The 16,009-nt window shown below is 41.6% G+C and overlaps 1 protein-coding gene across 1 annotated transcript in view; it reads left to right on the forward strand.

Moving 5' to 3' along the window:
- SCUBE2 (signal peptide, CUB domain and EGF like domain containing 2) overlaps positions 1-16,009 on the forward strand; it is a 74,506-nt gene continuing 58,497 nt past the window's right edge. Inside the window, exons 1-4 of the mRNA XM_075838178.1 lie at positions 1-197; positions 7,881-8,003; positions 9,017-9,142; positions 11,083-11,217. Coding sequence (XP_075694293.1) covers positions 119-197; positions 7,881-8,003; positions 9,017-9,142; positions 11,083-11,217 — 463 coding nt within the window. The 5' untranslated portion in view covers positions 1-118. The remainder of the gene's footprint in view (positions 198-7,880; positions 8,004-9,016; positions 9,143-11,082; positions 11,218-16,009) is intronic.

A 16,009-nucleotide genomic window follows, 5' to 3' on the forward strand; every position in this document is an offset into this window, starting at 1 on the left:
AGGTAGGTGACGGGGGGTCTATCAGTAGGCGAAGAGCGTTTGGACAGGAGAAATCAGCGGCTCTTCAGGGGAGGGTCAGGGAGGAGGAGCCTGGAGGGGCGTCCCCCTGTCTGTCAATATGCGGTCCCTCCTGTTGTTGCTGCTGTTGCTGATTCCTTTCTGCTCCTCACCGCACCCCGCGGGCCGGACACCCAGCGGTGAGTACCCCCTCCTGTTACGCCTCCTGCAGGCACTGGGTGACATACACAGCAGGGTATTATTATATGCGCTTGTGATGCTCGTGTGATCGCTGTAATACATTGAAGTCGCTGCGTCAGATTTTCGTACATTTTTATACGTTTTGAGCCAGTTCTTAGATTTTGAAGTTTGCGCCATTTTATAAGGTTTTGCAGGTACAGAATGTCCATAAATACACATTTCCATGAGGAGCAAAAAGGGGTAAATATGGCGCAGAACTGTAATTACGGAGCTTGTCATAACGATGATCTGTCACCACGGAGCTCCGTCACTTGGCACCATTGATACGTGTATCCAGGCAGCTGCCCACATCTGTAAACAGGTCGGCGTCCGCGTGGAGCGATTGTATTAATACCAGGAATGTGGAGAATTCATTCACTGACGTCGCTTTTCTCCTGCGACATTGACCCGGTGACGTCGGTGAGAGATTATAGGAGGGCCCCCATTGTCCTGCCGGTATGTGGCCCTGCCGCGAGCATGTAAATAAAGCTTCATTATTGTAGAATGAAAAGCGTTGTAACTTTCTAATAGACTTCACCTTTCATTTCCTCATCATTTTCAAGATCTCTGTTTGGTGTCGGTGAATGGAAACGTCTTGACCCAGTCCTGCACAGACATCTGATGGTGACAATCCTCTGTGAGCTTTACAGCCTGGACTCCAGACTGATACATTGTAGCAAACCATCAGGACAGGAGAGCTTTGTGCTGATGAAGTGTATAGCTCACAGAGGATTGTCTTGACTGGATACATTTGTAACAAACCCTCAGCTGTGTGTGCAGGGCATGGCCAGGAAAGGTTTTCAGCCTCTGGAAGTGAAAGTGAAACAACCCCTAGAAAATAAGGTGTAGAACTACAAGTAGCAGCATGAGCATGGTTTGTTCAGCGGTCTGACCTCTGACCTGTATGCAGGGGATGTCCGCAGCCGCTGGCCTTTCTGCTGTGGTAGCTTTACAAGTACAAGCCTTGCTTCACTACATGTATGTAACCTGCGGCCGTGTGGGGCGTCTATAAAGTGAGTGGCTTCATCTGCCCCCACTAAACGCCCCCTGATCCTCTGATCAAATGTTTTGGGGTGTAACATGTTAATGTCTGGCCTGAGTTGACCCCTCCAAACATCCTTGTGGAACTTCAGGGGTTAAACACGTAGCGTTGTGCGTCCAGATAAGAGATAGGCGGATTTCGAACGAGCGCTATTTTCATCAGTATTCCATCCGTTTTTTTCCGTTTGTAATTTGGCGCTAATATTAATCTATGAGTCTATTCCCATGGGCATATAAAATATGCGCATATTTTAAAAAACAAGCCGCACGCACTATCATCCGTTTTGCGGACAGAAAACGCCCATTAAAGTCTATAGAGAGTGATTAAAATACGGATGGATCTATATGTCGTCTATACGTGATCAGAAGGCGCTGTCATACGTCATTCAATTATCTCGCTAGGAGACATCCCATAATGTTACGAATCCGTAAGACCTCATTTAAACGAGCGTATTTAACATCACCGTGTTTAGTAAGATCCGTGATACGTGGCGTAAAAGCAGCAAACAGACCCCATTAGCGTTTTGGAATACGCTCGTTCTTCCATATATGACCGTATTAAATCAGAAAATGCCCTATCGCATGAAGTATTACGGAACTTTACACCCCATTGGAGTCGGAGGGAGGTCTGTAAAATACGCGACTCGCGTATTTTCTTGATTTTTACGCTGTATTTCTTCGTACGATAACGCTAGGGAGGAGTTTTAGAAACCAGAAGGTAAAAAACGGATGAAAATGCTGAATAAATACGGATGTAAATGGAAACACGGACAAAATACTGACATTAACGCTACACTGCGACTTTGGCCGCGACACAGTTCGCACGGTTAAAGATCTGTGTGTGCGCATGCGTGCCTCACAAGTAATGAAAGTCTATGTGGCCGCGGTGCGACCCGCCGGTTGCTGCGACCGCGACCCGACAGTCTGAAGTAATCTAATCCTGCTGGATTTCTTGCGACGGTCGGGTCGCGGATCCGTATTATGGACGTTTTTCAATACGCTCGTGTGAATCAGGTCATACACGATTTCTCACGGTACTAGAGGTTGTTCTGACCATAAGGCCGGGTTCACATGTCGCAGTAAAGTGGCAGGGTTTGGTTGTGGTTCACGGCAAAAAAACGAATTTTGACCGCGACGTGTGAATTCAGCCTAAAAGCTTGCACTCCATCTTTCGGGAGTCCAACGATGATCCCTATGTCATTCCTTACAGAACTTTAGTCTCTTATATTGGTAGTCACCCAGCTTTCCCAGAATCAGATAGTAGTGACATGACAGGAGTTTTAGTTGTAGACGGGAAATACTGTAAGTGAAGTCGTTTAGAATAAATCTACGGCCGAACCTCGGGACTGAGCAGATGTGAGGAGATTGCGGGGTGACTGGAGGGATCGTGCACTTGATCATCGCTTGGGTGCATTGCATTCTGGGAGAAACGGTTTTCCTACATGAGATTATTGTACAGTGTCTGGTGTAAACCCTACATCTCCCACAATGCAATGGACCAGAGCATTTAGGCTACATTTACACGAGCAGATTCACGCGCGTGAAAAACGCGTGTGAATCTGGTCCGCGTGCGCTGCGTTATGCATTGTGCTCCGCAGGTGGCACGCGTTTTTCATGCACTCGCAAAGCACATTTTTTTTTTCAATTGAATTGAAGTGCAAATCACGCACCGCACATGTGCATCCGTGCGCGGTGCATGATTTTCACGCACTCATTGACTTCAATGGGCGCGTAGGTGCGTGAAAATTCCTGAATGTGTGAATCAGTGCGGTGCGTGATTTCCATGCGCAGCGCGCGGACGTTATTCACATTAGTCTAAATGGGCCTAGGCTTTATTCACACGAGCGTGTCCGTTTTGCGTGCGTAAAAAACGCAGCATTTTTCTTGCGTTGCAGCTCCTGATCAGTTTCAGCCGTTTTTTAAGCAACTCGCGTTTTTTGTGGCGTTTTTTACGGCCGTTTTTGGAGCTGTTTTTGTCAATGAAAAACAGCCACAAAAACGGCTCAAGAAGTGACATTCACTTTCTTTTACGTTACTTGAAAATGAGGCGTAAAATAACGCTCCGTCGGAACAGAACGCCGTATTTCCAATTGAATGTTTGGAGGCGTTCTGCTTCCGATTTTTCAGCCGTATTTTGCCACGTTTACGGCCCGAAAAACGACTGAAAATAGCCCGTGTGAACATACCCTAAAGACACTGAGCCGACAGGGCAGCAGTTAGATATGAAGTCCTAGAGCAAAATTGCAGAAGAATTGTGAATGCAGCTTTGTATGTGACTGGAGTATAAGACATATGGTACTAGCAGAATTGTGTTCACAGCTCTAGATGTGACTGGAATATAAAACATGATGTAACAGCGGAATTGTAAATGCAGCTCCGGATGTGACTGCAGTATATAAATGATGGGACTATGAATACAGTTTTGGTTGTGTTTGGAGTATAAAACACAATGTAACAAGACCTGTAGAAGAGAAGCAAAGAATCTACAATTTACCGATGATTATATGTAAATCGTAGGATTATTTCATAGGTGGAGTCACAGTTTACAGACTTTGCCGTTGTGCGGAGTTTGGGGTGAATGAATGGGGGGGTGGGGTGTTCCCAACTTCTTAGAGTTTCCTATTTTTGATTCTTGGACTTACCAATGTGATTGTGGCCATAAATTAAACCCCGGATTTTTTTTTTACCGTCTCCATGTGGCATGTAGTAGCTTTTCCCCGTTAATCCTCACAATGCGCCCAGTCTTCCCTCTCGCTGCGACCTGATACGCGACGTTCAAACAACAAATCCGTCTCTTACGTGGAGGGGTTTTTGCCAAGTTCAACTTTCCAGTCCAGTTCCCGGGCAGCAGACACATCATTTATGGGATTTAGTCATTTTAACAAGACGCTGGGGCAGAACAGAGACCACCATTTTATTGAGGCAGCGATTCCGAGCACAGTCACACGACCGTAAAAATCCTCCGGAATTGTGGACCGCCATTACGGTCAACAATTACGGACGCGTTCACTTCTATTGTTCACGGACACCTTCCTGTTTATTTACGGGAAGTGTCCGGGCCGTTGTACCGCAGACGTGTCCTATCTTTTGCTTTTTACGGTCCGTGCTCTCATACTTTGCATAGGAGCACGGGCTGAGAATGCGGGCGGCTGTCCGTCCGTGCCCGGCCATTGCGGCCTGTGATTACGAGCACGGCCGTGTGCGTGGGGCCTAAAGTACATCATTATGGGACTGAAGATATCCAGCTCTGTATTCAGCTATAGAACTACATGTCCCAGCAAGTCATTGAAAGCAAGCAGGGATCCCCGGCGCCGCCCAAAGACGGGGTGACAGGTGTGACATTGTTATGACACTTGTCCGCAGTATATAAGGCCATGTTCACATTCACGTTTGAGCTTTCCGTCAGACTCGTACACGGGGAGGATTTGACCTCACAGAAGACCTCAATGTATAGACATGAAGCGTCACACGCCACCTATAGGTTTCCATAATAAAATATTTATACCGCGCAGTATCCAATTGTTTTACTGGAAGTCTGTGCCGCGAGGAGGCCGTGCCGCCGCAGACTGGCCTGACGTTTGCCAAAACGACCCCCATTGGGTGATAGATCCGATCCAAGCGTTTGCTCGTTCATTGGCTGATAATTCCACAGGGCGATGATCGGGAACGGGCGATCAAACAAAGGCGTGTTCACCCGATCATTGGCCTGTGTATATGGGCCTGAGGCCCTCAAGTCGCCATCTTCTGAATCTGTTAAATGAGTCATCACCCAGCTTTTCTAGAGTCCTGAATGACAAATCCACCGGGCAATATGGGAGAGGGGTCTACTGGCCAAATTAGGCAGAATCTTGATTTTGGGAAAGTCCGGTGACAACCAGTATAGCAGCCATTAAAGCCCCTCGGGGTGTCACTCGCTTCCCCAGACTGGGACCTGTGTTCTTAGGCCTTGTTCACACAGCGCTGAAAAAACCCGACGTGTAAACGAATCAAAAATGCTAGCGTATTTGCGAAGCGCTTTTTAAAGTATAGCTGTTTTTTGACACGTTTTTGGCACTTTTTTGGGACTCCCATTGACTATGGGAATTACGTGCGTTTTCGCCATGTTTTACGTGCCAAGAGTTGACCTGGCGCTTCTTTTTTTACACTACGCGTTTTTTAAACACCCGAGCGTCAAAAAACGCGTCGTATGCACTACAATGCGTTTTCCCATTGATGTGAATGGGAAGCTTAAAGCATGAATTTTTTACGCGTTTTTGATGCGTTTTTCAGCACGTAAAATGCGGCAAAAACGTGTTGAATACTCGCTGTGTGAACAAGGCCTTACATTTCGTGGTGTGCCCCCTATAAAGCCATAGTTCAGTATCTACAGTTTTCGGTTTTTGCTTACACGTGTCACTTCTATTTCCCCCATTATAAATTGTTATAATTGTAGCGCTCCCGGATCAGGGGAAGATGAAGAATTGCGCGACTAGTTAAAAATATCTCCCTGTGTCTCCAAATAAGCAGAAATGGGGAAGATCATCAGTCATGGAGGAGCAGTGCCAAACACTGACAGAAACCAGAGGCCGAGCGTCACTTTACAGGGAGCACGGAGGAATGCGGCCATGATATAACCGAGCGCTGCGGACGATGAGTGATCACACTATAACTATACAGAATAATAATACAGCAACATTCCTGTCATCCAATAGTCCAGAAATGTTGGCTGACATTGCCGCCATGTTCGGCTTCTATCAATTCACGAAGACTAACATCAAGAAAAAAAATATGGAGGAGCCATCTTTGTAGGCAACCAATCACATTTCAGCTCTCATTGTTTTGGTGGAAGGTTGAAAATGAAACAAGTGATATGATTGGATTCTATGAAACAGGGCAATGGGACTCAAGGATGAAAAAAAAACTGCAGATGTCCATAACAACCAATCACATCACTGCTTTTATTTTCTAAACTAGGTCTGCAAAAATGAAAGCTGGAAGTTGATTGGTTGCTATGGGCAACAAGTCCTGAGACCTTTTTTATAGTGACAAAATGGTCACCTTATTAATTATCTTAATTGGATCCGTTAGTAATCAAGTGAGAAAAGTAAAATAACTGAGGAATTTCTTTCTGAATATTATCATTTAAAATCTCCTATAACATTATATAGAAATAATATATATAGACTCCAAAGCTACTCCCTATAGATATGCTGGGGTGTGAAGCAAAAACGGAAGCCCCTGCCACTAACATCCAATCAAACCTCTGCTTTCATTTTCCAACCATAGAGAAATAAAAGTTGTCATTTGATTGGTTGCTATCGGTAACTGCCCCAGTATGGCCGGCGATCCTCGCTGCTGCTCCTGTCAATGGAACCATTTTATTTTGCTTGGATGGACATGTAGTCACAAATATGCAAATAGAGTCCAACAGCAAACAGTAAAAAAATGAATCCCGCAACAGACGCTCATATGATCCAGCCAGCGCTAAAGGAGCCCATAAGCATTGGGCAAAGCTCGGCTCAGCCCGCAATCTCTTCCCCGACGGTAGTATGAAGGTGGAATAAGGTTATGCTCACACGCTTACTAAAAAACGTCTGAAAATACGGAGGTAAACAGCGCCTGATTTTCAGACGTTTTTTAAGCAACTAGCGTTTTTCGCTGCGTTTTTGCGGCCGTTTTTGGAGCTGTTTTTCTATTGTGTCAATGAGAAATGGCTCAAGAAGTGACACAAACGGCCACATAAAAAACGCCCCGTGGGAATAGAACACCGTTTTTCCCATTGAAATAAATGGGAAGATGTTTGGAGGCGTTCAGCCCCCGCATTAGTAGCCGTTTTTCGCAGCGTTTACGGACCAAAAATCGTCTGAATAGGTCGAGTGAACAAACCCTAAAACGTAGCAGTACAAAACCGCTTATTAAGGTAGAAGACACAATGCGGTCACCTTGCGTTGGTAACTGCGGTATTCTCCAATTCTTTACATGGCTATGACGCAGCACTAGCCAAGCCGGGTCAGCGTCAGCCCACTAACACCCGGCATATCGAAAAGCAAAAAAAAAAAAGGCTTGAAAAGTTCATATAACCGCATGACGAACACAAGTTAACCGCACACAAATGACCGCAAAATAATATGCGGATTGCCGTTTTTGGATGTGGCCGAAATGCGTTTTCTGACCACCAACCGCACCGTGTGAATATACCCTAAGGCTGAGTTCACACGTTGCGGATTTGTTGCAGATTTTGTTGCGGTTTTGACGCAGATCTCACCCTTTTGCATTGCAAAGTGAAAAATCTGCGCTGAAAAACGGTGTCAAATCCGCGACGTGTGAACTCAGCCTAATGGAGTAGTCAGGAGGCGCCAATGAGCGTTCAGCCGGAAGTTATTTTATGTGTATGGTCAACATAAACTACCCGTCTGTGAGGGCGATGGTCTCTGAGGGATGGACGTCTCTTCCATGAACTACAACATTTCTCAAACTCATCCCCAATATTTCTTGGATCCTGTTTTTTCTTTCTCCCATCGTAGATTTTACTTGTGCAGCGACGCGACTATTCAACGGAAGTGATTTTAGGTACAATCGAAGATTCAATTAGATAACGCTTGATAACCCGACTCTCTATACAGGTGACGACGAGTGCGCCCTGGGAACAGATGACTGCCACATTGATGCCATATGCCAGGACACGCCAACGTCATACAAGTGTATATGCAAAGCAGGATTTAAAGGGGAAGGCACAGCGTGTGAAGGTAAGGGGTCTTCTTGGTCCATCGTTTAGGATAAGACCTAAAATGTACTGATGCCCACATCAGTGTTCGATGAATCCGTCCACCAGTCATTGGTCAAATCTGATCTCCAAGTTTTACTACTATACTCTCTGAGCTTTATTATATTGTGTGTAAAATTTGTGCGAAATATCTCCCAAAACATACGTTAAGATGAGGATCACATACGCAGTTTTGATTTAGTTTTCGGCGTCGTTTTTGGCGTCGTTTTCATACCGAAACACGGGAGTGAACACAAAAGAATGAAAGATGCGTCAGTCTTTTATTTATAGCTTTCCTTACTTTTGCATCCACTTCTGCTTTTGGCTTAAAAAAACTGCGCCAAAAACTGCATGTGTGATCCTGGCCCAAGGGTGAAATGACGTGCACTTTTTGGTGCAGTTTATTATGTAGTTGTTGGAGTAGAAAAAAAAGAACTTCTACCTTTTTATCCTGTTGGGTCCACTCCTGACTTGGGCTGAAAAAACGGCACCAATAACTGCATGTGTGAATTCAGCCTCATGCGTGTGTTTCCGTTGAATTCATCGTAGAACTGCTTCTCTGGATTCACGCATTTGTACTGCATTTTATGACTGCGGTTACGGTTTTTATTTGCATTTTAATTTTGTAGCAATGTATTTATAAGGACCCGGCCTAGTTTATTTTCTGACCTTTAATTAATCACGTCCACCTCATGCACAATAAACATGTAACGGGTCATGTACCAGACTTAACAGGACACCACGGAGCAGACCCTTGTGGGTTTAACCCCCTCGGCCAGGGCCGGCCGCCCCATCAATCAGCCGCTCTGTCACTTGATGCGACATTCACTCGGCAGCCACTTCAGCAATGAGAGAAGCGCAACAAAAACACTTGATTTGCAAGACAATCTGACTCTTAAAGGGCCAGCGAGTGTTTTCACTTGTGTCACTCAGCTGTGAAGGGCTTTTCTGGGGAGCTGAGCATCCATCATAATCACTTGTGCCTTTATTCTACAGACATCGATGAATGCGATAACGAGTACAATGGAGACTGCGTCCACGACTGTACGAACATTCCAGGGAACTACCGCTGCACTTGCTACGACGGCTTCGAGTTGGCGCAAGATGGGCATAACTGCCTAGGTAAGAATTTTATGTTGGCTCAAAATATGGCTGTGTTTAGCCTCACCTCTTTTTGCAAAATCTCTCCCCTGTCCTGATAGTTTGTTGCAATGTTTCAGTGCAGGTAAAATGTACGAAATTCAGACTGTTAGCTCAGAGAGAATTGTATAGACTGGATACAATTGTACCAAACCCTCACCTGTGAAAAGTATTAGGTTTGGATGGGTTTTCAGCCTCTTGCTGTAAAGAAGAATGTTTCCATTCACTAACAACAAGCAGAGATCTTGACATTGGTCGATAATTGAAACACAAAGTATATTCGGGAGGTGTAGAACTTTTCTTTCTACAAAAATGAAGCTTTATTTACAGAAATATGATTGATCCAGTTAATGTTCGATATTAGCCCAGTATTTGCATGCAGGTTTATGGGGTTCAGGAAGGTCCTGCTCATTGTGATGTGAGTGGAGGATCTGGAGGCGGCTGGGAGTCAATCACTTTACACATGATTGGAGGAAGGATGAGGTCATGACCAATGGCTGCCTCCTACAGGTGCTGAGCAGTCGTAACCTCTTCATTGCTGCATTGGAGCTGTTGTGCAGCCCTCCTGTTCCTTAGGAAAGCAGAGTCGCACATGTTTATCCACAACACGTCAGTCCTCAACAGCCATAGCGGACTACGACACCGTCTTAGGGTATGTTCACACGCAGTAACCAGAAACTTCTGAAAATACGGAGCTGATTTTTAACAACTCGCATTTTTTACGGCCGTTTTTGGAGCTGTTTTTCAATGGAGTCAATGAAAAACGCCTCCAAAAACGTCCCATGAAGTGACATGCACTTCTTTTGTCGAGCCGTCATTTTACGCGCCGTATTTTGACAGCGACGCGTAAAATGAAGGCCCGTGGGAACAGAACATTGTAATTCCCATTGAAAGCAACGGGCAGATGTTTTTTGGCGTATTAGGGGCGTTTTTTCAGGCGGAATTCGAGGCGTAAAACGCCCGAATTACGCCTGAAAACACTGCGTGTGAACATACCCTCACCGCAGATTTGCAGCATTTTATTCCTTAATGAAGCAGATCTGCTGCAATTGAAGTTTTTTACAAAATTCATATGTACCGTATTTTCCGGATTATAAGGCGCACCGGATTATAAGGCGCACTTTCTATGAGCGCCTTATAAGCAATCTTGTTTCATCTATAAGGCGCACTGGATTATAAGGCGCAGCACATTACCGTTAAATAAACCATTGCTCAGACTGCAAGTCAAAATTTATTACACTTTTTAACAATTACTTGGCGGAGGGCATCTTCTTGTTTTCTCCACTTACGCACCATGGATTCATTAATGTTGAATTCTCTTGCAGCTGCCCTATTTCCATGCTCTACTGCATAACTTATAGCTTTAAGCTTGAAACCTGCATCATAAGCATGTCTCTTAACAGGAGGCATTTTTTGGGGTAGTGGGTATAGTTAACGCTAAAGCACAGATATATTGCAAGGATCCTGCGCACAGAGCTGTAAGTATCACTCAGTGTGGCTCCTGACTACGGTGGCCGTAATGCTCAATCCATTTATGGATACTGTAAAAACCCAAGTGAAGAATAAATTCATAGGCGCACGGGGGGGAGGAGCATGGTGTGTGCTGTGGTATGCCGCCGCCGACCCCTGCCGCCCACGATAGAGGTAAAGGATCCTGTATGAACCCCTCTCTTTACTGTCGGGTTCATATATAAGGCGCACCGGATTATAAGGCGCACTTTCTATTTCTGAGAAATTCTCAGCATTTTATGTGCGCCTTATAGTCCGGAAAATACAGGTAAGTAAAAAAAAAATACATGAGCTATGGGGCACACTAAAAAAACCTGGACTTTGTTAATCCCATAGCTGCTGAAATATGTGTACAGGCATCTGCATTAAACCAGCATTTATATACAGTGATGCTTTCCTCTGTCCTCTTCTAGATGTGGACGAGTGTATGTCAAACAATGGCGGCTGCCAGCAAACGTGTGTTAACACCATGGGCAGTTACGAATGTCGCTGTAAAAATGGTTTCTTTTTAAGTGACAATCAGCACACATGTATACATCGCTCTGAAGGTGAGTAAAAATGATATATATATTTTTTTAATTCGTACAGATGTCACCTATGTACATACTGTTTACTCCTACCCGTATGAACAAAAATATAACTAATATAATACTGCCCCCTATGTACAGGAATATAACTACTATAATACTGCTCCTATATACAAGAATATAACTACCATAATACTGCCCCTATATACAAGAATATAACTACTATAATACTGCCCCTATATACAAGAATATAACTACTATAATACTGCCCCCTATATACAAGAATATAACTACTATAATACTGCCCCCTATATACAAGAATATAACTACTATAATACTCCCTCTATATACAAGAATATAACTACTATAATACTGCCCCTATATACAAGAATATAACTACTATAATACTGCCCCCTATATACAAGAATATAACTACTATAATACTGCCCCCTATATACAAGAATATAACTACTATAATACTGCCCCCTATGTACAAGAATATAACTACTATAATACTGCCCCCTATATACAAGAATATAACTACTATAATACTGTCCCCTATATACAAGAATATAACTACTATAATACTGCCCCCTATGTACAAGAATATAACTACTATAATACTGCTCCTATATTCAAGAATATAACTACTATAATACTGCCCCCTATATACAAGAATATAACTACTATAATACTGCCCCCTATATACAAGAATATAACTACTATAATACTGCTCCTATATACAAGAATATACCAACTATAATACTGCCCCTATATACAAGAATATAACTACTATAATACTACCCTTATATACAAGAATATAACTACTATAATACTGCCCCTATATACAAGAATATAACTACTATAATACTGCCCCCTATATACAAGAATATAACTACTATAATACTGCTCCTATATACAAGAATATAATTACTATAATACTGCCCCTATATACAAGAATATAACTACTATAATACTGCCCCCTATATACAAGAATATAACTACTATAATACTGCTCCTATATTCAAGAATATAACTACTATAATACTGCCTCCTATATACAAGAATATAACACTATAATACTGCTCCTATATACAAGAATATAACTACTATAATACTGCCCCTATATACAAGAATATAACTACTATAATACTGCCTCCTATATACAAGAACATAACTACTATAATACTGCCTATATACAGGAATATAACTACTATAATACTGCCCCCTATATACAAGAATATAACTACTATAATACTGCCCCTATATACAAGAATATAACTACTATAATACTGCTCCTATATACAAGAATATAACTACTATAATACTGTTCCTATATACAAGAATATAACTACTATAATACTGCCCCTATATACAAGAATATAACTACTATAATACTGCTCCTATATACAAGAATATAACTACTATAATACTGCCCCTATATACAAGAATATAACTACTATAATACTGCCCCTATATACAAGAATATAACTACTATAATACTGCCCCCTATATACAAGAATATAACTACAATAATACTGCCCCCTATATACAAGAATATAAATACTATAATACTGCTCCACTATATACAAGAATATAACTACTATAATACTGCCTCTATATACAAGAATATAACTACTATAATACTGCCCCTATATACAAGAATATAACTACTATAATACTGCCCCTATATACAAGAATATAACTACTATACTACTGCCTCTATATACAAGAATATAACTACTATAATACTGCCCCTATATACAAGAATATAACTACTATAATACTGCTCCTATATACAAGAATATAACTACTATAATACTGCTCCCTATATACAAGAATATAACTACTATAATACTGCTCCCTATATACAAGAATATAACTACTATAATACTGCCCCTATATACAAGAATATAACTACTAGAATACTGCTCCAATATACAAGAATATAACTACTATAATACTGCCCCCTATGTACAAGAATATAACTACTATAATACTGCCCCCTATATACAAGAATATAACTACTATAATACTGTCCCTATATACAAGAATATAACTACTATAATACTGCCCCCTATATACAAGAATATAACTACTATAATACTGCCCCCTATATACAAGAATATAACTACTATAATACTGCTCCTATATACAAGAATATAACTACTATAATACTGCCCCTATATACAAGAATATAACTACTATAATACTGCCCCCTATATACAAGAATATAACTACTATAATACTGCCCCCTATATACAAGAATATAACTACTATAATACTGCTCCTATATACAAGAATATAACTACTATAAGGGCATGACCACACATGGCGGAATTCCTCCGCAACTGTCCGCATCGATGCCGCACAGAATCTGCGTTGCAGATTCTGCAGCGGATCTGCACAAAATGTGCAGTACATTGATGCGGACTAGCTGCTGCAGACTGCGGGAAAAGTGCTTCCCTTCTCCCTATCAGTGCAGGATAGAGAGAAGGGACAGCACTTTCCCTAGTGAAAGTAAACGATTTTCATACTTACCGGCCGTTGTCTTGGTGACGCGTCCCTCTTTCGGCATCCAGCCCGACCTCCCTGGATGACGCGCCAGTCCATGTGACCGCTGCAGCCTGTGCTTGGCCTGTGATTGGCTGCAGCCGTCACTTACACTGAAACGTCATCCTGGGAGGCCGGACTGGAGACAGACGCAGGGAGTTCTCGGTAAGTATGAACTTATATGTTTTTTTACAGATACATGTATATTGGGATCGGTAGTCACTGTCCCGGGTGCAGAAACAGTTACTGCCGATCGCTTAACTCTTTCAGCACCCTGGACAGTGACTATTTACAGACGTCTCCTAGCAACGCTCCCGTCATTACGGGAGCCCCATTGACTTCCTCAGTCTGGCTGTAGACCTAGAAATACATAGGTCCAGCCAGAATGAAGAAATGTCAAGTTAAAAAAGCAAGACGCATCCGCAGCACACATGACATGTGCATGACAGCTGCGGACTTCATTGCGGAACTTTGAATCTCCATTGAAGTCAATGGAGAAATTCCGCCATGAGTCCGCCACTGCTCCGCAACAGACAGAGCATGCTGCGGACACCAAATTCCGCTCCGCAGCCTATGCTCCGCAGCGGAATTGTACGCATCGTGTAAACGAACACTGCTAAATTAAAGTGAAAGTCAATGGAGAAACGGCTCCGCTGCGGATTAACGCTGCGGAGTGTCCGCAGCGGAATTTAAGTGGAATTCCGCCATGTGTGAACCCGCCCTAATACTGCCCCCTATATACAAGAATATAACTACTATAATACTGCCCCCTATATACAAGAATATAACTACTATAATACTGCCCCTATATACAAGAATATAACTACTATAATACTGCTCCCTATATACAAGAATATAACTACTATAATACTGCCCCCTATATACAAGAATATAACTACTATAATACTGCTCCTATATACAAGAATATAACTACTATAATACTGCCCCTATATACAAGAATATAACTACTATAATACTGCTCCCTATATACAAGAATATAACTACTATAATACTGCTCCTATATACAAGAATATAACTACTATAATACTGCCTCCTATATACAAGAATATAACTACTATAATACTGCCCCCTATATACAAGAATATAACTACTATAATACTGCTCCCTATATACAAGAATATAACTACTATAATACTGCTCCCTATATACAAGAATATAACTACTATAATACTGCTCCCTATATACAAGAATATAACTACTATAATACTGCCCCCTATATACAAGAATATAACTACTATAATACTGCCCCTATATACAAGAATATAACTACTATAATCCTGCTCCTATATACAAGAATATAACTACTATAATACTGCCCCTATATACAAGAATATAACTACTATAATACTGCCCCCTATATACAAGAATATAACTACTATAATACTGCCCCCTATATACAAGAATATAACTACTATAATACTGCTCCTATATACAAGAATATAACTACTATAATACTGCCCCCTATATACAAGAATATAACTACTATAATACTGCTCCCTATATACAAGAATATAACTACTATAATACTACTCCTATATACAAGAATATAACTACTATAATACTGCCCCTATATACAAGAATATAACTACTATAATACTGCCCCCTATATACAAGAATATAACTACTATAATACTGCCCCCTATATACAAGAATATAACTACTATAATACTGCTCCTATATACAAGAATATAACTACTATAATACTGCCCCCTATATACAAGAATATAACTACTATAATACTGCTCCTATATACAAGAATATAACTACTATAATACTGCCCCCTATATACAAGAATATAACTACTATAATACTGCTCCCTATATACAAGAATATAACTACTATAATACTGCTCCCTATATACAAGAATATAACTACTATAATACTGCCCCCTATATACAAGAATATAACTACTATAATACTGCCCCCCTATATACAAGAATATAACTACTATAATACTGCCCCCTATATACAAGAATATAACTACTATAATACTGCCCCCTATATACAAGAATATAACTACTATAATACTGCTCCCTATATACAAGAATATAACTACTATAATACTGCCCCCCTATATACAAGAATATAACTACTATAATACTGCCCCCTATATACAAGAATATAACTACTATAATACTGCCCCCTATATACAAGAATATAACTACTATAATACTGCCCCCTATATACAAGAATATAACTACTATAATACTGCCCCCTATATACAAGAATATAACTACTA

This window comes from Rhinoderma darwinii, chromosome 9, assembly GCF_050947455.1.
Source record: "Rhinoderma darwinii isolate aRhiDar2 chromosome 9, aRhiDar2.hap1, whole genome shotgun sequence".
In the NCBI taxonomy this organism is placed as follows: Eukaryota; Metazoa; Chordata; class Amphibia; order Anura; family Rhinodermatidae; genus Rhinoderma; species Rhinoderma darwinii.